The sequence below is a fragment of the Macaca thibetana genome, chromosome 16 (assembly GCF_024542745.1).
Source record: "Macaca thibetana thibetana isolate TM-01 chromosome 16, ASM2454274v1, whole genome shotgun sequence".
NCBI lineage: Eukaryota > Metazoa > Chordata > Mammalia > Primates > Cercopithecidae > Macaca > Macaca thibetana.
The window spans coordinates 33,475,954-33,499,459 of record NC_065593.1 but is presented as its reverse complement, the minus strand read 5'-3'; the positions used below and the strand labels follow the sequence as shown (position 1 = coordinate 33,499,459).

The following is a 23,506-nucleotide window of genomic DNA, read 5'->3' as shown; positions in this document are numbered from 1 at the left end:
TTGAACCCAGGAGGCAAAGGTTACAGTGAGCCGAGATCGTACCAGTGCACTCTAGCCTGGGTAACAAGAATAAAACTCTGTCTCAAAAAAAAAAAAAAAAAAAAAAAAAGAGAAATCTCATATGTGTATATAAGGAAATATTTATTGCAGTATTTTTCATAATAGCAAATGCTTGGATATAACATAAAAGTCCACCAGTCAGGGTGTAGAAGAAGAAAATTAGTTTCACATTGGAAACAAATTATTAATACATATAGTAGTTGTGCTGGGTGTGGTGGCTCATGCCTATAATCCCAGCACTTTGGGAGGCCGAGGTAGGAGGATGGCTTAAGCCCAGGACCAGCTCGGGCAACATAGTGAGACTCCGTCTCCTCAAAAAAGAAGAAATTAGCCAGGCGTAGTGGCTCACGCCTGTAGTCCCAGTTACTTGGGAGGCTGAGGTGGGAGGATCGCTTGAGCCTTGGAGGTAGAGGTTGTAGTGAGCCGTCATCATGCCACTGCAACCCAGCCTGAATAACAGAACAAGATCCTGTCTCATAAAATAAAAATAAACAAATGTGCGTTTTCTCCGAGACATTTTCTTTGGAAAAACTACCCCCATCTAGCATAGCCAAGGTAAGACACCTTACTAGGTATAATTCTCTAGCCTTCTTTCCAAAGCCAAGTAGACCAGAAATATAACTATTTTTTTCATACTTATTTTACTTTGCTAACTAAAGAAAAAAGACGTTTTGAAGGCCCTCAGGAGGACTTAAAGGGCTAAAGTAGAATGCAATATTTAAAAATAGTTTCAAGGGTAACATTAAGCCTAGACATGGATATACTTTCCTAAACACAGATAGAAATTAGCAAAACACTGAACATGACTCATGAACAAAGGGCAACTGTCAGTGAAATATATACCTAAACCTTCCTTTCAATTAGGCTTTTTTTTTTTTTTTGAGTCTTGCTCTGTCACCCGGGCTGGAGTGCAGTGGTGCGATCACTGCAACCTCTGCCTCCTGGGTTCAAGCAATTCTCCTGCCTCAGCCTCCTGAGTAGCTGGGACTACAAGTACACGTCACTATGCCCAGCTAATTTTTGTATTTTTAGTGAGGATGCAGTTTCACCATGTTGACTAGGCTGGTCTCAAACTCCTGACCTCAAGTGGTCTGCCCATCTGAGCTTCCCAAGGTGCTGGGATTATAAGCGTGAGCCACCATGCATGGTTTCTACTAGGTTCTAAAGCATTTAATAGAATATCATGATATCTCTACCCTCACTATATGCCATGTAAGGGTTCTCAGTTTCCTTTTTTATTTTGCCACCATACATTGTACAAAATTCAATATAATTTCACCAAATTAAGTCCTACTTACCAAGTGCTCTTGCTACTGCCAGAAAAGGAATCTGGTCAATAACTGTGCTTCTTCTAACAGGTCCATTGTGAGTGAGCCGAGGTCGTTTCCAAACTACACGATTCACCCCAGACTTGTTCATCACACTAAAAATAAATAGAGTTCACATAAATAATCTAAATGATTAAAATACAACCATAAGGTAGCTCAGTATATTAAATCACTAATAAAAGAAGACTACATTATTATGAAATAATGTCTTATGTGTTTCAAATACAAAGATAACATAAGCCAAAATTCCTGTTCAGAGAGGAATTAGGGTGGATTCAAAGCAGAAAATGTTGAGATTACTGGAACAGGCAGTATAACCAAATGAATGTAATGTGAAGAAAAGTGAGTATAAATACCACGTCAAAAAAAAAGCAAAATTACCTAATTAGTAAACAATTGGGGGATGACAGAAGACCTTATCTAAGTGGAGAGAGAATTGCTTGAACATGGGAGGCAGAGGCTGCAGTGAGCCAAGATCGCACCACTGCACTCCAGCCTGGATGACAGAGCGAGACTCTGTCTCAATAAATAAATAAATAAATAAATAAATAAATAAATAGGGATTAAATCGTGATATAAGCAATTAAAAAGGAAAGGTTATAGAGTTCTGAGTGTTTATGTTGAGGATGGGGGAAACATAGCAGAACTTAGTTTTAATTTTTGTTATTGTTGGTTGGTTGCTTTTTTTTCTTTTTTTTTTTTTTTTTGAGACGGAGTCTCACTCTGTTGCCCAGGCTGGAGTGCAATGGCGTGATCTCAGCTCACCGCAACCTCTGCCTCCTGGGTTTAAGCGATTCTCCTGCCTCAGTCTCCCGAGTAGCTTGGATTACAGGCATACACTACCATGCCTGGCTAATTTTTGTATTTTTAGCAGAGATGGGGTTTCAACATGTTGGCCAGGCTGGTCTGGAACTCCCGACCTCAGGTGATCTGCCCACATCAGCCTCCCAAAATGATGGGACTACAGGCATGAGCCACCATGCCTGGCCAGTTTTTTTGTTTATTTTTACTTATTTATTTATTTAATTTATTTTGAGATGGAGTTTTGCTCTTGTTGTCCAGGCTGGAGTACAGTGGCACGACCTAAGCTCACTGTGACCTCTGCCTCCTGGGTTCAAGCGATTCTTCTGCCTCAGCCTCCTGAGTAGCTGGAACTACAGGCATGTGCTACCACGCCTGCTAATTTTTGTATTTTCAGTAGAGATGGGGTTTCACCATGTTGGCCAGGCTGGTCTCGAACTCCTGACCTCAGCCTCCCAAAGTGCTGGGAGCCACCACGAGCCACCATGCCTGGCTAATTTTTTCTTTTTTGAGGAGATGGGGTCTCACTATGTTGCCCAGGCTGGTCCTGGGCTTAAGCCATCCTCCCACCTCAGCCTTCAAAGTGCTGGGATTATAGGCATGAGCAACGGCGCCCGGCCTGTTTTTTGTTTTTTGATACAGAGTCTCACTCTTGTCGCCCAGGGTGGAGTGCAGTGGTGCACTCATGGTTTACTGCAGCCTTGACCTCCTCTTGTGCTATACTGATCCTCCCACTTCAGTCTCCTAAGTAGCCGAGACTACAGGCATGTGCCACCAGGCCCAACTAATTGTTGTGGGTTTTGTGGGGGGGGGTTGTTTTTGTTTGTAGACACGGATTTTCACCTTGTTGCCCAGGCTGGCAGTTTTAATATGACTTCAGCAATATACAGAAAATACTATATATTTAGGTATTTCTGTAATTCAAAGTGTGAGACTAGACTTTGGGAAATAGATCAACTGTAGACATATAGATTTGGGAGTTACAAGAGTAAGAAAATCCTCCTAAAAATGTGTCATAGGAGCAACAGAAATGCCTAAAACTTGGAAATACGATTAGTTATTTAGGAAAAAACACTGATAATCAAAACATTAGAGATGGTCTCTCAAACTCTGCCCGGCATGACCGAAATGAGCTTTACTTCAAATGGGAATTGATTTTTTTAATTTTTATTAATTTAAACAGCCATTTGTGGCTAGTGTTGAGTATACTGAACAGTCCAGAGGAGAACTGAAACAAGCAGAGAATGACCAGAAAACACTGTGGGTATTAACAAAGAATACAAATTCCAGAAAGTGGCTCATTTACCATCCCCTCCTCCTTTTTTTTTTTTTGGAGACAGTCTCGCTCTGTTACCCAGGCTGGAGTGCAGTGGCGTGATCTTGACTCACTGCAGCCTCAGCCTCCTGAGTAGCTAGGATTACAGGCACCCAACACCATGCCTGGCTAATTTTTTTATTTTTAGTAGAGATGGGGTTTAACCATGTTGGCCAGGCTGGTCTTGAACTTCTGGCCTCAAGTGATGTGCCTGCCTCAGCCTCCCAAAGCGCTGGTCTTACAGGCATGAGCCACCATGCCCAGCCTACCATCCCTTTTGAGAACTAGTTTTCATTTTGTTTTGAGACAGGGTGTCTGGCATTCTGTCGCCCAGGCTTCAGTGCAGTGGTATGATCGTGGTTCCCCACAGCTTTGACTTCTCGGGCTCAAGTGATCCTCCCACCTCAGCTTCCCAAACAGCAGGGACTACAGGCATGTAATTTTTTTATAAAGAATGGATCTCACTATGTTTGCCAGGCTGGTCTCAAGCCATCCTCCCATCCGGGCCTCCCAACGTGCTGGGATTACAAGCATGAGCCACCATGCCCAGCCAATAACTAGTTTAAATAAGTTCTGATATCAACAGGTTGATCATAACAAGAGTTAAAATATCAAAGGCATTCATTTTGTTACATTAAGCTTTCTTCAATGATGATCCTCAAAAGTCAACAGCAGAGTAAAGACTAAATTTGCCATTCACAAGAATCCATGAAACACAAGAGTTATAAGATGCCAACATTCTGTCTTAATACCATCTTAAAGCTCTATTATTCTTTGCTAAACCTTCTATTCTCCCTACCAGGTAAGGTTTAGTACCTAAGTAATTTACAGTAGCTACTTCCAACATAACTAGACGAGCAGCTCTCTTAACACTAAATATTCAAAGATACTATGATCTGTGTTTCTGAGAAACAAAAAGACAAATAATGACACTGGTTAAAACACAGAAGTTTTAAGATCTAGTAACAAAAAACCAAAGCAACGTTATAAAAGATGCTTTTACTGCACTCCCTGTTGTTGTCCTATATGATTAAAAGGCATGTAAAAAGGAACAGCCTGACATGCAGAGAACTGACTGAGCAGCAACAGAAGGCTGGAAAAACAAAATGCTGGCCTGTTGCCCAGGCCGGGACAGAGGGAAGCAATGAAATAACTTATAATAAAATAGCTCAATTTTTGCAAAAAGTTACCTGCTCCAAAATAGCAGAGTATCTGCCCAACTGTCCAGATGGTGTTTTTGGTAATAAAGCCAAAAAACTCTTTCTAAAAATGTTATTAAAATCAAATAAAATATAATTTTAAAATTCAAGTAAAAAAACAAAGAATAGTCAAGAAAGATATTTTTAAAACACAAAAGGGTAATTTCTTCTGTAGAAAATAATTATTTCCTTTTTTGTTCATTTATTTATAGTTATAAAAAAATTTTTTTACATAGAGATGGAGGTCCCGCTATGTTGAACAGACTGGTCTCAAACTTCTAACCTCAAGTGATCCTCCCATCTTGGCCTCCAAAGCGCTAGGATTACAGGTGTCACAGCCAGCTGCTTTATTTCTTTTTTTTTGAGACAGAGTTTTCACTCTTGTTGGGCAGGCTGGAGTGCAGTGGCATGATCTTGGCTCACTGCAACCTCCGCCTCCCAGGTTCAAGAGATTCTCCTGCCTCAGCCTCCCAAGTAGCTGGGATTACAGGCACGTGCCACTATGCCTGGATAATTTTTTTGTATTTTTAGTAGAGATGGGGTATTGCCATGATGGCCAGGCTGCTCTCAAGCTTCTGACCTCCAGTGATCCGCCCACCTCAGGCTCCCACAGTGCTGGGATTACAGGTGTAAGTCACTGTGCCCAGCCCCAAGAAAAGTATTTTTTAAAAGGAAGATTAATGAGAAGGAATCAGGCCTACCAATATTTAAAATTATAATAAAGTCTCAGTTTTAAAAATTATAATACTGGTAAATAAGCAGGAAAAAAATTATAGCCCAGAAAAGACCCAAATATGTGGACGAATTCTGTTTATAATCTGCAAAGCCCACTTAGCATGACAACGAGCAGAGGTGTCAGATATATTCTGACCTTCGCAGTAACAGGATCAAATAGAATATAGCTTGAAAGGCAGTTCATCTAACTTTGCAGGATACTGGGCAGGAAATACAGTATGCCACCATAGCGACTTCAAGGATGTTGTCTTCAGCAGTGATTCAGACAGCCAGAAGCCATTTTTCCATCTCCCAAGTGATGGCTCAGTTGTAAGCAAGGCGACAGGGTCTACCTTAGGTAAGCTTCATGTGCCACAGAAGCCAATGTAATAAATAGCACATGACTATAGTTTCTTTGTTCCTACACAAGACAAACTGCATGCATACAAGGAAGCCAAGGTCTGTGCTTCCGAATAGAAATGTATACTCCATTCAACGACTTCCCTACCAAGATGCAATTCCATTCAGGGATCATTCTACAATAAGCAATGCTGTCTAATAACAGAGGTGATATTTCACATTTATCTTAACTAGAGAAATACAAGGAGAGGGTAAATTCAAGGTCATCTTCCCACTGAAGAAGGGTCTTAAGCCTGGTCACCCTGCTACTCAGTAATGAAAAGATGTGTAATTATTCAAGTGGCTACCAGTAGTCATCTAGAAAAAAAGTTAACTTGTCTATTTACTACATAGCTTAGATCTCAAAATTCCAGAAGGATTAAAGATTAAAATATAAAAGATGATGAAACCATATGAGAACTGGCAAAGTGGTTCTCAAAATGTGGTTTAGGGGACCCTGGCAGGTTGCTAAAGACTTTTTCAGGGTGTCTCCAAGGTCTAAATATATATTTTTTTCATAATACTACTAAGACCGCATGTATACAGTGGAGTTTTCTGAGAGGCTGCATGACTGGATATGATATAGTATAATAAAAAGTGTCAATATTTGCAAGATCTGTATAACTCAGTGTACCAGTATATTACAAACAATAAATGCATATATTAAAAAGTCATGCATAGGGGCTACATACTATATGGTTCCAACTACATGACATTCTGGAAAAAGCAAAATTATGAAGGCAGTAAAAAGAGCGTGGTGGGGGAGGGATGAATAGGCATAATACAGAGGACTCTTAGGGTGATGAAACTAATCTGCATGATACTATAATGGTGGATACATGTGATGACATATTTGTCAAAACCCATAAAACGTGTAACACCCAGAGTGAACCCTAATGTAAACTATGGACACTGGGTGATAATGGTATGTCAATGTAGTTATGTCAATGTAGGTCAATGTAGGTATGTCATTGACAATGTATGTCAATGTAGGCATGTCAATGTAGGTATGTCAATGTAGGTATGTCAATGTAAGTATGTCAATGTAGGTATGTCAATGGTATGTCAATTGATTGATTATAACAAACACTCTGGAGAAGGATGTTGATAGTCGGGAAGCCTGGGAGGTGGGGGATAGGGCAGAGCATATATGAGAATTCTGTGCTTCCCACTCAATTTTGGAGTGAATCTAAAAGTACTCTTAAAATTAAAGTCTATTAATTTTTTTAAATTATGCAGGGATTTTTAAAAAGTATTCAATTCAGGGCCCGGCATGGTGGCTCACGCCTGTAATCCCAGCACTTTGGGAGGCCACGGCAGGCGGACTGCCTGAGGTCAGGAGTTCGTGAAACCCTGCGTCTACTAAAAATACAAAATGAGCTGGGTGTGGTGGTACATGCCTGTAATCCAGCTACTCGGGAGGCTGAGGCAGGAGAATCATTTGAACCCGGGAGGCAGAGGTTGCAGTGAGTCAAGATCACACCACTGCATTCCAGCCTGGGCAACAAGAGCAAAACTCAGTCTCAAAAAACAAAAATCAATCCAACCAATGTCTTCATTAACTGACTAATGGATGTTAATGTAAGAATATGCAAAGTTCATTAATAAAGTTTCAGATATCATACTACAATCCTTAAAGAAACTATCATTTCTTGTGTTTCAAACAGCATCAAAGACAAACATTTACATATTTATTTTATTTATTTATGTTTTTTAGACAGAGTCTTGCTCAGTTGCCCAGGCTGGAGTACAGTGGTATGATCTCAGCTCACTGCAACCTCCATCTCCTGGGCTCACACCATTCTCCTGCCTCAGCCTCCCAAGTAGCTGGGACTACAGACGCCCGCCACCATGCGCGGCTAATTTTTTTTGTATTTCAGTAGAGACAGGGTTTCACCATGTTAGCCAGGATGGTCTCGATCTCCTAACCTTGTGACCAACCTGCCTCGGCCTCCCAAAGTGCTGGGATTACAGGCATGAGCCACTGCACCCGGCATAAAGACAAACATTTATAGAGAAGTGAGCAAAGTACTCCTCCCTGGCGCCTTGGCTCACACCTGTAATCCTAGCACTTTGGGAGGCACAGGCAGGCAGATCACGAGGTCAGGAGTTCAAGACCAGCCTGACCAAAATGGTGAAACCCCGTTTCTACTAAAAATACATAAATTAGCTGGGCATGGTGGAGTGCACCTGTAATCCCAGCTACTCAGGAGGCTGAGGCAGAATTGCTTGAACCCAGGAGGTGGAGGTTGCAGTGAGCCCAGATCCCACCACTGCACTCCAGCCTGGGCGACAGAGCGAGACTCTGTCTCAAAATAATAAATAAATAAATAAATAAATCCTCCATTTTCCAACTATATATAAGACCAGATTTACTTCATCTACTGCAACCAAAATAACATATTACAACAGACTGAATGTAGAAGATGAGACTCTGTCACCTATTAAGTCAGACATTAAAGACACTTGCAAAACTAAAACAATGACACTCCTCTCACTAAATGTTTTGGCAAATAGCTTTTTTTTTCATTTAAAATATTCTTTAGTTAATACATAATGGGTTTATAATTGCTATTTTTAGATGAATTAACAAGGCAAGAGGAGTGTTTGAGACCAGCCTAGGCAACATAGTGAGACCTTGTCTCTCCAAAAAAGACTTTTTTTCTTTTTTTGAGACGGAGTCTCACCGTGTTGCCCAGGTTGGAGTGCAATGGTGTGATCTCGGCTCATTGCAACCTCTGCCTCCCGGGTTCAAGAGATTCTACTGCCCAAACCTCCCAAGTAGCTGGGATTACAGGCACATGCCACTACGCCTGGCTAATTTTTTGTATCTTTAGTAGAGACTAGGTTTCACAATGTTGGCCAGGCTGGTCTCGAATTCCTGACCTCATGATCCACCCACCTCAGCCTCCCAAAGTGCTGGGATGACATGCGGGAGCCACTACGCCCGGCCGAGTTTTTTTTTTTTTTTTTTTTAAGAAAAAGAGGCCGGGTGCAGAGGCTTGTGCCTGTAATCCCAGCACTTTGGGAGGCCGAGGCAGGCGGATCACCTGAGGTCAGGTGTTCGAGACCAGCTTGGCCGACATGATAAAATCCTGTCTTTATACTAAAGCTAAGCCGTGGTGGCAGGCGCCTATAATTCCAGCTACTCAGGAGGCTGGGGCAGGAGAATCGCTTGAACCTGGGAGGCAGAGGTTACAGTGAGTGGAGATCGCACCATTGCACTCCAGCCTGGGCAACAGGGCAAGACTCTGTCTCAAAAAAAAGAAAAAGAAAATTAGCTGGCATGGTGGCACACATGCACCTGTAGTCCCAGCTCTCAAGAGACTGACATGGGAAGATCACTTGAGGTTGCAGTGAGCCATGATTGTGCTACTGCACTGCAGCCTGGGCAACAGAGTGAGATCATGTTTCAAAAATGAAAAAACAAACAGAATGAACAAACAGGATTTCTAAGACCAAAAATATTCCTGCTGTACTAAAAGAAAATATATATAGCAGACTTTATTAAAAAGCTTCACTGTGTGTATAGCATAAAACCCAAAAAGTTGTAACAGAAGAGACTAATAAATTTAACTGCATTAAAAGAAACTTCCATGTGGAAAAAGTTCCAGGAGCATAATCAAAGACAAACTGTAGAAACAATATCTAAAATTCACATCACATACATTAGACTAATTTCTTTAATGTACAGCTAGCCCCTACACATTAATGTGGGGGAAAAAATGGCTAACAACAATCCCCCAAAATGAATAAAAAGAAATACAGAGGAAAAATATAAATGGCTTTTAAATATATAAAAAGATTCAACATTTCTCATAAGATAAATTCAAATTAAAACATGACTGAAGCCAGACGATCCTATCTAACACGGTGAAGCCCCGTCTCTACTAAAAATACAAAAAAATTAGCCGGGCGCCATGGCGGGCGCCTGTAGTCCGAGCTACTCGGCAGGCTAAGGTAGGAGAATGGCGTGAACCCGGGAGGCGGAGCTTGCAGTGAGCCAAGATCGCGCCACTGCACTCCAGCTGGGCGACAGAGTGAGACTCTGTCTCAAAAAAATAAATAAATAAAATAAAATAAAATAAAAAAATAAAAATGACCGGGTGCGGTAGCTCACGTCTGTAATCCCAGCACTTTGGGAGGCCGAGGCAGGCGGATCACCTCAGGTCAGCAGTTTGAGACCAGCCTGACCAACATGGAGAATCCCCGTCTCTAGTAAAACTACAAAATTAGACGGGCATGGAAGCGCATGAGGCAGGATAATTGTGTGAACCCGGGAGGCAGAGGTTGCAGGGAGCCGAGATGACGCCATTGCACTCCAGCCTGGGCAGCAAGAGCAAAACTCTCCATTTCTAAATAAATAAATAAATAAATAAATAAATAAGACCCGGCGCAGTGGCTCACACCTGTAATCCCAGCACTTTGGGAGGCCGAGGCGGGCAGATCACGAGGTCAGGAGATCGAGACCATCCTGGCTAACACGGTGAAACCCCGTCTCTACTAAAAACACAAAAAATTAGCCGGGCGTGGTGGCGGGAGCCTGTAGTCCCAGCTACTCGAGAGGCTGAGGCAGGAGAATGGCGTGAAACGGCGGGCGGAGCTTGCAGTCAGCCGAGATCGCGCCACTGCACTGCAGCCTGGGCGACAGTGTGAGACTCAGTCTCAAAAAAAAAAAAAAAAAAAAAAAAAAATAAAAATAAACGTGTGGTATAAAATCTCATCACTCATTTATAAAAATTTAGAATATTTATCTTATTCCCATGTCTCTGCATTGCTGAGGTAACACTAGAAATGTAATTTTATATCCTGCTTTTTTGTGACCATAAACATTTTCCCGTATCATTAAACCTTCCCCATATACATGGGAGTTCATATTACTCTCTCTACCTTTACTTGGAAAAATTTCAAAACATCATGAGTTTTATAAACTTATCTATAAATGTTATTTTTAATTATGAATTAATTTATTAAAAATTTAATTAATATTTTAATATTATGAATATGTTGCTAAATATACTTAACTATTCTCTAGCTGTTGGGCCTTCAAGTTACTTCCGGACTCTAACAGTCATTAAAAATGCTGCAATCAATAACTCTATTCAGATATTTTTGTCCACAGTTCAGATTTCTTCTTTAGAATAGATTCCCGAAACATTTAAAGCTACTGGTATGTATTATTTTCTATATAGGTAGTACCAATTTATTTTTTTTAAGACGAAGTCTGGCTCTGTCGCCCAGGCTGGAGTGCGGTGGCGCGATCTCGGCTCACTGCAAGCTCCGCCTCCCGGGTTCACGCCATTCTCCTGCCTCAGCCTCCCGAGTAGCTGGGACTACAGGCGCCACCACCACGCCCGGCTAATTTTTTGTATTTTTTAGTAGAGACGGGTTTCACCATGTTAGTCAGTATGGTCTGGAACTCCTGACCTCGTGATCCGCCCACCTCGGCCTCCCAAAGTGCTGGGATTACAGGCTTGAGCCACCGCGCCCGGCCTTTTTTTTTTTTAATCTTTGCTAATCTAACAACAGGAAATGGAGTTTCATTTTAATATTTAACTTTTATTTCCCCAAATGTTTACTACTGTTTTGCATTTTTTTGTTGTTCAAACTTTCTCTCCTTTATCCACCTATCCAGGGTGCCATGCACTTTAGTACTTTATTTTATTTATTATTATTATTTTTTTAAGAGACGGAGTCTCACTCTGTCGCCCAGGCTGGAGTGCAGTGGCGTGATCTCGGCTCACTGCAACCTCCATCTCCTGGGTTCAAGCAATTCTCTTGCCTCAGCCTCCCAAGTAGTTGGGACTACAGGCGCACGCTGCCACGCCTGGCTAATTTCTTTTGTACTTTAGCAGAGATGGGGTTTCACCATGTTCCCCAGGCTGGTTTCGAACTCCTGAGCTCAGGCAATCTACCTGCCTCGGTCTCCCAAAGTGCTAGGATTATAGGTGTGAGCCACCGTGCCCGGCCTCGTACTTTAGTACTGTATTAATTTGTTGAACTCCTTATAGTTTAAGGATGCTAATTCTTTTCTTTTCTTTTGTGAGATGGCGTTCTGCTCTTGTTGCCCAGGCTGGAGTGCAATGGTGCAATCTCAGCTCACCACAACCTCCACCTCCTGGGTTCAAGTGATTCTCCTGCCTCACTCTCTGGGATTACAGGCATGTGCCACCACACTCAGCTAATTTTGTATTTTTAGTAGAGATGGGGTTTCTCCATGTTGGTCAGGCTGGTCTTGAACTCCTGACCTCAGGTGATCCACCCGCCTCAGCCTCCCAAAGTGCTGGGATTACGGGCGTGAGCCACAGTGCCTGGCCAGATGCTAATTATTTTCTTTAGCTTGTCATTTCTCTGCAAAAGACCAATTTTGATTTAATAAAAGCAAAAAAGAGGAGGCAAGTAATGATATCATGGGAAGGCTTCAGTTACAACGATTATTTAGAAAACACTGGATTCTACTCAACTTGCCTCATACCCTCAATTTTTAAAAATTAGTATTGAGATAATTTTTAAATTTTCTCATGTTATTCACTCTCTTTTTAGAATAATCTTTCATTTAAGTTTGAATTATAAAAATATAATACTGAAATCAATTTCAGTTCCTAGTTTACAAATTACCTACACATTGAAACACTAAGTTCAAACAAACAAACAAAAAATAATTGGGCCGGGCGTGGTGGCTCACGCCTGTAATCCCAGCACTTTGGGAGGCCGAGGCGGGCGGATCATGAGGTCAGGAGATCGAGACCATCCTGGCTAACACGGTGAAACCCCATCTCTACTAAAAATGCAAAAAATTAGCTGGGCGTGACGGCAGGCGCCTGTAGTCCCAACTACTTGGGAGGCTGAGGCAGGAGAATGGCGTGAACCCGGGAGGCGGAGCTTGCAGTGAGCCGAGATTGCACCACTGCACTCCAGCCTGGGCGACTGAGCGAGACTCCGTCTCAAAAAAAAAAATAAATAAATAATTGGAAAGGTTTGCAGTAAATCTGAAATCAATGAAAAAAGCTGAAGGTTAATTCTAACTTAATCTTTTTCCCTCAGCCAGATTCAAAGTGTTCTACTCTGGAACTCCAAGAGCTGTTCTGTCTAGAATCTGAAAGTCATGTGAAAGGTTTTCAGTAAAACCTTGTATTGTGTTGTTTCCTTGAGGCCCACTGAGATATTATTTCCTATTAGAGTCATTATCAGAAATAAAAGTCAATTCATAATAATGAGAAAAACATGAATGCACATACATGGGTACTACATCAGACAAACTAAAAAACCTGTAATACTAAGAAAGTAACTTCAATAAAAGGGAGAGTAGTAGGTCAATTTCATTAGTAAAGTATAAAAGGACTAAATTAGAACCAAGACAGGAAAGAGAAAACAACAGAATGTTACCTCCCGCCAAGTCCTTCGATTCGTTCTCTTTCCTTGGGAAGTTCTGGCTTATGGTCCTGTGTCACCTCCACAGCTCTGACAAAGTCATCCTTTGGGTCATCCTGAATTCCAAGAACCACCCCTGAGTCACCTACGTGAGCTACATACATCTTCATGCCCCGTATGATGACCACACTGGCAGTTGTTCCTGATGTGCTGGGAAGACCTGTCATAGTCTTTGGCCATTCCGCTGTAATAAGAAATAAAATATTTTACTCTTAAAAGTATAAACAGTAATACACTGTCAGGATACAAATGGCAACAAACCCTGAATTAGCATGTTAACACTCGAATTGACATAAGAAAAAATTTGAGAAAAATATTCTGAAAACTACTAAAGGACTTAGGTTAATTAATGAATACACTAATAAATTAATTTTATAAATAATACAATTATAATACAACTATCAAACCAATCCTAAGAGAAATCTATTACAGGATAGGTTTATTACTGCTACATAACTCTTAGTCCTAACTAAACTGAGAGGAAAGAATGTGTTAAGAGGTTTTTTTAATCAGAATCAGTTTTTTTTGTTTTTGTTTTTGTTTTGAGACGGAGTCTCGCTCTGTCGTCCAGGCTGGAATGCAGTGGTGCGATCTCGGCTCGCTGAGAGCTCTGCCTCCCGGGTTCACACCATTCTCCTGCCTCAGCCTCCTGAGTAGCTGGGACTACAGGCGCCCGCCACCATGCCCGGCTAATTTTTTTGTATTTTTAGTAGAGACGGGGTTTCACCGTGTTAGCCAGGATGATCTCGATCTGACCTCGTATCCGCCCGTCTCGGCCTCCCAAAGTGCTAGGGTTATAGGCGTGAGCCACTGCGCCCGGCCCAGAATCAGTCTTGATTCAAAAGTTTTGATATCGTTTAGCCAGCCACTTAGCATCTGTTTACTAATATCTCTTCTAAAAGGCTTTCTGAAAAAGTTCCTTATTTTTTTTGTTTTGTTTTTTAGACTGAGTCTTACTCTGTCATCCAGGCTGGAGGGCAACCTCTGCCTCCTGGGTTCAAGCGATTCTTCTGACTCAGCCTCCCGAGTAGCTGTTATTACAGGCGCCTGACACCAAGCCCAGCTACTTTTTGTATTTTTAGTAGAGATGGGGTTTCTCTACTATGTATTTTTAGTAGAGATGGGGTTTCTCTGACCATGTTGGTCAGGCTGGTCTCAAACTCCTGACCTTGGGTGATCCACCCACCTCGGCCTCCCAAAGTGCTGGGATCATGGGCATGAGACACCGCACCTGGCTTGATTTGTTTTTTAGATAACTATTTTGAATAGTCACTACTTAACAAATAACATTTACTGAGTATACTCACTGTATACCAGGTTCTATACTAAGAGCTTTACATGTATCATCTCAAATAATGCTTGTGACCAATTTATGAGACAGATATGATTATTCCCTTTATTTATTTTATTTACTTATTCCTCATCTTGCAGATAAAGATATCAATACTTTGAGTAATTAAGAAACCTGCTTGTGATAACTCAAATATTTAGTGGCAGAATCCCTGTATATTACAAACTCTATATTGTTTAATTAAATTCACTGTCATTCAACAATTCTGAAGCATTCTCTAACTCTAAACAAACTGCAACTTATAGTTCATGATGGCAAAATGAGTCCAAACAATGACATTCTCCCCACCAAAATCCCACTGAAAGGACAGAATATAAATACTAGAAAAAGTCCACAGGAGTCATAAAACACATAGAAAGGTCATAAGGAAAGACAAAGAATTCCTGGAAGTTTAAACAAATAAAATCACGTTAAGAAAAAAAATAAAAATGCGGTCTTGTAATCCAACATAAGCAAAAAGAACAATCAGTAATAAAGACAGTAAATGAGTGTTCCCTTTTTTTTTTTTTTTTTGAGACGGAGTCTTGCTCTGTTGCCCAGGCTGGAGTGCAGTGGCACAATCTCAGCTCACTGCAAGCTCCGCCTCCCAGGTTCACACCATTCTCCTGCCTCAGCCTCCCAAGTAGCTGGGAATACAGGTGCCTGCCACCACGCCCGGCTAATTTTTTTGTTTTTTTTTTTTAGTAGAGATGGGATTTCACTGTGTTAGCCAGGATGGTCTCGATCTCCTGACCTCGTGATCCACCTGACTCGGCCTCCCAAAGTGCTGGCATTACAGGCGTGAGCCACTGCGCCTGGCCAGGCAGATAAATTTTTACACTGCAGAAGCTAGGGCAGTGCCTAAACTCTCTACACAGTAAGGTGAAATGTTAAGTCCTCCAGGTACCAATAACTGTAACACCTCTCTTTTAAGGAAAGTGGTAGATTTGTTAATGGGTGTAATAGATTCTCAAAAACAGGTAGAAGAACAAATAGGGCCTAATAAAACAAGGAAGGGTGGGCCGGGCACGGTGGCTCATGCCTATAATCCCACTACTTTGGGAGGCCGAGGTGAGCAGATTACTTGAGGTCAGGAATTCGAGACCAGTCTGGCCAACGTGGTGAAACCCTGTCTCTACTAAAAATTAGCCAGGCGTGGTAGCTCACGCTTGTAATCCCAGCTACTTGGGAGGCTGAGGTGGGCAGATCACGAGGTCAGGAGATCGAGACCATCCTGACTGGTGAAACCCCGTCTCTACTAAAAATACAAAAAAATTAGCCGGGCATGGTGGCGGGTGCCTATAGTCCCAGCTACTCAGGAGGCTGAGGCAGGAGAATGGCGCGAACCCAGGAGGCGGAGCTTGCAGTGAGCCGCAATCACGCCACTGCACTCCAGCCTAGGCGACAGTGTGAGACTGCGAGACTCTGTTTCAAAAAAAAAAAAAAAGAAAAGAGAGAAAATACCCTAACTCAACCAAACAACTGTTAGAATAAGCAAATATAACAAAGTTGTAGAATACAACATCAACATGCTAAAATCAGTTGCATTTCTATTCACTAACTATCCAAAAAAAAGTTAAGAAAACAATCCTATTTACAATAGCATCAAAAAGAATAAAATACTTAGGAATAAATTTAACAAAGGAGGTGAAAGATCTGTACATTTAAACTGTAAGACACTGATGAAAACAACTAGAGAAGACAGAAATAAACATTAAAAATCTGTGTCCATGGATAGTAAGAATATTGTTAAAATGTCCATACTACCTAAAAGATTTAATGCAATCTCCATCAAAATTCCAATGACATTTTCCACAAAAATAGAAAAAAAATCCTAAAATTCACACAGAACCACAAAAGACCCCAAATAGGTAAAGCAATCTTGAGAAAGAAGAACAAAGCTTAAAAGGCATCACATTTCCTGATTTGAAAGTATAGTACAAAGCTATAGTAATCAAAACAGTATGGTACAGACATAAAAATACATCAAGGGAATAGAAAAGAGAGCCTAGAAATAAACCCATGCATATATGGTCAACTAATCTTTTGACAAGAGTTCCAAAAATACACCCTGAAGCAGCCTGGCCAAAATGGTGAAACCCCATCTCTATCAAAAAATACAAAAAATAGCCAGGCACTTGTGCCTGTAGTCCCAGTTACTCAGGAGGCTGAAGTGGGAGAACTGCTTGAACCCAGGAGGTGGAGGTTGCAGTGAGTGGAGATGGCGCCACTGCACTCCAGCCTGGCCAGCAGAGCAAGACCCTGCCTCAAAAAATAAAAACAAAAACACTGAGGTAAGGATAGTCTTCAATAAATGGCATTGGAAAACCTGGACATCCACATGCAAAAGAATGAAATTGTACCCTTGTCTTATACTATACACAAAAATTAACTGGAAAGTGACTAAAAATCGAAATGTAAGAAATACACTGAAAGCATAAAACTCAGGCCGGGTGCGGTGGCTCACACCTGTAATCCCAGCACTTTGGGAGGCTGAGGTGGGCAGATTACCTGAAGTCAGGAGTTCGAGACCAACCTGGCCAACATGGTGAAACCCCATCTCTACTGAAAATATAAAAATTAGCCAGGTGTGGTGGTGTGCACCTGTAATCCCAGCTACTCAGGCAGCTGAGGCAGGAGAATCGCTTGAACCTTAGAGGCAGAAGTCGCAGAGAGCCAAGATCGCGCCACTGCACTCCAGTCTGGGCAACACAGCGAGAATCCGCAAAAAAAAAAAAAAAAAAAAAAAAGGGAAAGGGGAAGGGGAAGGGGAAGGGGAAGGGGAAGGGAAGGAAAGGAAAGGAAAGGAAAGGGAAGGAAGGAAAAAGAAAAGAAAAGAAAGAAAAAGAAAGCACAAAACTCCTAGAAGAAAACACAGGGAAAAATCTTGACATTGGTCTTGGCAATTACATTTTGAATATGACACCAAAAGAAAAGGCAACAGGCTGGGTGCGGTGGCTCATGCCTGTAATCCCAGCACTTTGGGAGGCCAAGGTGGGTGGATCATGAGGTCAGGAGTTCTAGATCAGCCTGACCAACATGGTGAAAGCCTGTCCCTATTACAAATACAAAAATTAGCCAGGCGTGGTGGCGCACGCCTGCATTCCCAGCTCAGGAGGGATCCCAACCTCAGAAGGTGGAGTCTGCAGTAAGCTGAGATCGCACCACTGCACTCCAGCCTGTGTTAACAGAGCGAGACTCTGTATCCAAAAAAAAAAAAGCAACAAAAGCAGAAATAAACAGGTGGGCTACATCAAACTAAAAGGCTTCTGCACAGGAAAGGAAACCATCAACAAAATGAAGTGGCAACCTTCAGGAGAAAATGCTTACAAACTTTACACTATGTGGTAAGAGATTAATATCCAAAATATATAAGGAACTCATACAACTCAATAGCAAAACAAACAAACAAACAAAAAACACAGTTAAAAACTGGGCAGGCCAGGCGTGGTGGCTCATGCCTGTATTCCCAGCACTTTGGGAGGCTGAGGTGGGCGGATCATGAGGTCAGGAGTTTGAGACCAGCCTGGCCAACATGATGAAACCCCGTCTCTAGGAAAAATACAAAAATTAGCCAGGCATCGTGGCAGGCGCCTGTAATCCTAGCTACTTGGGAGGCTGAGACAGGAGAATCGTTTGAACCCAGGAGGTGGAGGTTGCAGTGGGCCGACATCGTGCCATTGCACTCCAGCTTGGGAGACATGGCGAGACTCTGTCTCAAAAAAAAAAAAAAAAAAAAGCTGGGCAAATGACCTGAATAGACATTTGTCAAAGAAGTCAGACAAATGGACAACAAGTATATGAACAGAAGCTCAACATCACTCATGATGAGGGAAATTCAAATCAAAACCACAATGAGGCAGGAAGATCGCTTGAGGCCAGGAATTTATCACCAGCCTAGACAACATAGCGAGACCCATCCCCACTAAAAATTTAAAAATTAGCCGGGGCCGGGCGCAGTGGCTCACGCCAGCACTTTGAGAGGCGGATACAGGCGGATCACGAGGTCTGAAAATCAAGACCATCCTGGCTAACACGGTGAAACCCTGTCTCTACTAAAAGTACAAAAAAAAAAAAAAATTAGCCGGGCGTGGTGGCGGGCGCCTGTACTCCCAGCTACACGGGAGGCTGAGGCAGGAGAATGGCGTGAACCCCGGGGGCGGAGCTTGCAGTAAGCCGAGATCACTTGCCACTGCACTCCAGCCTGGGTGACAGAGCGAGACTCCGTCTCAAAAAAAAAAAAAAAAAAAAAAAAAAAAAATTAGCCGGACATGGTAGCACACACCTGTAGTACTAGCTACTCAGGACGCTGAGACAGGTGGATCCATTGAGCCTAGGAGTCTGGGGTTACAGTGAGCTAGGATCACACCACTGTACTCCAGCCTGAGTAACAGAACAAGAAGACCCATCTCAAAAAAAAAAAAAAAAAAGATATAATCTCACACATATTAGGATGGCTACTATCAAAAAGATAACAGTAAACAGTAAACAAGTGCTGGCCAGGATGTGAAGAAGGGAGAACACCTGTACACTGCTGATGGAAATGTAAACTGGCATAGCTATTATGGACAATATTATAGAATTAAAAATATAACTAAAAATAGAAGTACCATATGACTCAGGAATTGCACCTCTGAATTTATATCCAAAGAAAATAAAATCAGTCTCTCAGAGAGATACGTGTACCTCAACGCTCCCTGCGGAATTATTCAAAATATCCAAGATATGTAGACAATCTAATATCCAGCAAGAGATAAATCCTGCCATGTGCAACACAAGGATGCTAAGTGAAATATGCCAAACACAGGAAAAAATAAATACTGTATGATCTTACTTATACGTGGAATCTAAAGAAAAAGTCACAGAAGGAAAGAGCAGAAGGATGGTTGCCAGGGATTAGGAGTTGCGAGAAGTGGGGAGACAGATGTTGGTCAAACGGCACAAACTTTCCATTATGAGTAAAGTTGTTAGTATCTAATGTACAACACAGAGACTATAGTTAATAATACTATTTTGTATACTTGAAATTTGCTGAAAACAAATCTTGAGTGTTCTCACCACCAAAAAAAGGCAACTATGTGAGGTGACAGATGTGTTAATTAACTTGATTGTCACAATCATTTCACAATGTATACATATATAAAATCATCAATCACATTGTACATCTTTTTTAAAAGCCACTAAAAAAATCTGTTCTTCAGAAGATACCATTATTAGAATGAAAACACAACTCACAGAAGGGAAGAGGATACACACACATATGCGCCAAAGGAAAAGCATCCAGAATATATACAATTTTCCTACAAATCAAATCAATGAGACAGACTACCCAAATGGGAGAATGGACAAAAAGCTTAAACAAGCCTTTTACAAAACAGGAAATCCAAACAGCCACAAAATATGCAAAGGTATTCAGCTTCTTTAATCATTAGGGAAATACTAATTTAAAACCACAATGAGATAGCACTGCATAACTACAAGACTAGTCTGACAATAGCAACCGAACTGTGGTCAAGAAAATGAAGCAACATGTACTATCATCAACTACTGTGAAACTGTGTATTTCAGGTAACATTTAGGCTCTACTTATTAAAGGTAAAGATACGTATACTCTTTGACTACCTCCTAGGTATATACCACAAATTAACATACATATACAACAAATACATGAGTCAACCATGGTAGTACGTGCCTGTAGTACCAGCTGCTCAGGAGGGTGAGGCAGGAGGATCGCTTGAGACCAGGAGTTTATAGCCTGGGAAATACAGCCAGACCCTGTCTCTAAAACAATAATTAAAAATTACATATGAATGTTCAAAGCAGCATCGTTAATAAGGGCTAAAAATGAGCAACAGCCCAAGTTGTTCAACATGAAAATGGACAATACTACATAAAACATGTAAGAATCTCACAAGAAGCACATGATAAAAGAATACATACAGCATGATTTTCTTCAAAAACAATCATCATGTTTAGAGAAAAGTGGTAAAACTATTAAGAAAAACAAGTACACCATTACAGAACTCTAATCATGAAAGTCAGGAAGGTCTTTTTAAGGGGAGATAGAAATATGAGATTAGAAAAGACATACAGATATCTGCAGTGCAGACAATGTTATCTTTCCTAACTGGATGGTGTTCAGTTTACAATTATTCATTAAAGTGTACATTTATGTTTTATGACCTTTTCTATACATATGCTATATTTTACAATATTTAAAATAAAAAAAAAAAAGCAGAGAGAAGGTATCAATTTTGCCAGCAGAAATCACAGCAAGGACAGCTCCATCCCCCATCCAGTTTGCAATCTGGTTACAGACGTTATTCCTAGAAGCTCAGCCTAGAGTATATTGTATGTTTCTTCAACCCTTTCAAGTATTTTGGGTGTTTACTAGCTTTTGATAAAACCCTTTCTTCTATTTTTTTTTTTTTAATGACAGGGTCTCAATATGTTGCCCAGGCTGGAGTGCAGGCTATTGACAGGTGTGATCATCGCATATACAGCCTTGACCTCCTGGGCTCAAGCAATCCTCCTGCCTCAGCCTCCCAAGCAGCTGGAACTATAAGCATGTGCTACTGTGCCTGGCTATACCCTTTCTTTTTAAACAAACTGAAGTAAATTTAAAAGAAAAAAAGTCTACTACAATAAATGTGAATGAATAAATGAGGTGAACTCTCAGAAAGAGATCTAAAGCACATTCAAAAACCAAAATTTGGCAGGGTACAGTGGCTCATGCCTGCATTCACAGTGCTTTGGGAGGCCAAGGTGGGAGGACCACTTGAGGCCAGGAGCTCGAGACCAGCTTGGGAAACATAGACACATTCTGTCTCTACAAAAAAAAAGAAAAACAAACAAACAAACAAACAAACAACTTTTTAAGTTAACCAAGTGTGGTGGCATGCATCTGTTAGTTTTAACTTCTTCAGAGGAGGAAGCAGGAGGATCACTTGAGCTCAGGAGTTCAAGGCTGCCGTGAGCTATAATCATGCCACTGCACTCCAGCCTGGGCAACAGAGCAAGACTCAGTCTCTTAAAGAAAAAAAAGAGTAAAAGACACGCCTGTAATCCCAGCACTTTGGGAGGCCGAGGCGGGCGGATCACAAGGTCAGGAGATCGAGACCACGGTGAAACCCCGTCTCTACTAAAAAAAAAATACAAAAAATTAGCCGGGCGCGGTTGTGGGCGCCTGTAGTCCCAGCTACTCGGGAGGCTGAGGCAGGAGAATGGCGTGAACCCGGGAGGCGGAGCTTGCAGTGAGCCGAGATCGCGCCACTGCACTCCAGCCTGGGCGACAGAGCGAGACTCCGTCTCAAAAAAAAAAAAAAAAAAAAAAAAAAAAGAGTAAAAGAAAGAAAATAAAACAAAATTTACCTACAGTATACAAATAATTTTGCAATGACCTAAAAATGACTAATTCCTACTTTCCCTATTCATTTCAAATGTCACCTTTATTATATGCTACATTTTGCCTTAGATCTATTTCTGAACTCATCCTACTAATCTATTTATAGTACTTTTTAATAATTGGTAGTTTAAGTATCCCTCAATTCTTTCTCTTTTTTTTTTTTTTGAGACGGAGTCTCACTCTGTCACCCAGGCTGGAGTGCAGTGGCATGATCCTGGCACACTGCAACCTCTGTCTCCTGGGTTTAAGTGATTTTCCTGTCTCAGCCTCCTGAGTAGCTGGGATTATAGGCATCTGCCACCACACCGGGCTAATGTTTTTGTATTTTTAGTAGAGACAGGGTTTCACTATGTTGGCCAGGCTGGTCTCCAACTCCTGACCTCCAGAAATCTGCTCGCCTTGGCCTCACAAAGTGCTGGGATTACAGGCATGAGCCACTGCACCTGGCCTTCTTTTTCTTTTTAGTTGCTTTGTTTGTTTTTTTAAGACAGAGCCTTGTTCTATCACCCAGGCTAGAGTACAGTGGCTCAATCTCAGCTCACTGCAACCTCTGCCACCCAGGTTAAAGCAATTCTCATGCCTCAGCCTCTGGAGTAGCTGGGATTACAGCTGTGTGCCACCACACCCATAATCCCAGTTACAGGAGCTGAGGCTGGAGAATCACTTGAGCCTGGGAGGCAGAAGCTGCAGTGAGCCGAGATCATGACATTGTACTCCAGCCTGGGTGACAGAGCAAGACTCTGCCTCCAAAAAAACAAAAACAAAAAAATTAATCTTTACAAAGCTGGGTGCAGTCGCTCATGCCTGCAGTCCCAGCTAGTTGGGAGGCTGAGGCAGGAGGATGCTTGAACCCAGGAGTTAGAAGCTATACTGCACTGTGATTGAACCTGTGAATAGCTACTATACGCCAGCCTGGACAACATAGAGAGATCTTATCTCTTAAAAAAGAGGGAGTGAGATGCAGGTACGGTGGCTCACACCTGTAATCCCAGCACTTTGGGAGCCAAGGCAGGAGGGGATAGCTTGAGCCCAACCCTGTCTCCACAAAAAATAGTAATAATAATAATACTAAGTAAAAAGAAAATTCTCCCACATACTTTTCCAAAGGAACTTTAGTAGCAACTTGCAAAATTAAAAAACAAACCTTCTTGAGATTCTGATTGAAACTGCACTAAATTTATATATTAAGGAACTGATATTTTTATGTTGTCTTCCTTAACTATGGTATTTGTTTTCTATTTTCTATTTTAATTTTTTTAATAACATAAAACTAGGAGTGCATTAAAAGACAGCATCATCTAGTATATTAACTCTCACTTAAGTATTCTTTTCTTTTTTTCCTGAGACAGAGTCTCACTCTGTCACCCAGACTGCAGTGCAGTGGCGCAATCTTGGCTCACTGCAACCTCTGCCTCCTGGGCTCAAGCAATCCTCCCACCTCAGCCTCCCAAGTAGCTGGGTTTGCTGGGGCTGGCTACAGGTTCACGCCACCACGCCCAGCTAATTTTTGTATTTTTTGTAGAG

At 41.6% G+C, this 23,506-nt stretch overlaps 1 protein-coding gene across 1 annotated transcript in view; it reads right to left on the bottom strand.

Annotated features, from left to right (window-relative positions):
- Positions 1 to 23,506, bottom strand: part of PPM1D (protein phosphatase, Mg2+/Mn2+ dependent 1D) — a 69,537-nt gene that overhangs the window by 31,587 nt on the left and 14,444 nt on the right. The window contains exons 2-3 of the mRNA XM_050764601.1: positions 13,203 to 13,431; positions 1,359 to 1,483 (exon numbers count right to left, since the gene is read on the bottom strand). Coding sequence (XP_050620558.1) covers positions 1,359 to 1,483; positions 13,203 to 13,431 — 354 coding nt within the window. The remainder of the gene's footprint in view (positions 1 to 1,358; positions 1,484 to 13,202; positions 13,432 to 23,506) is intronic.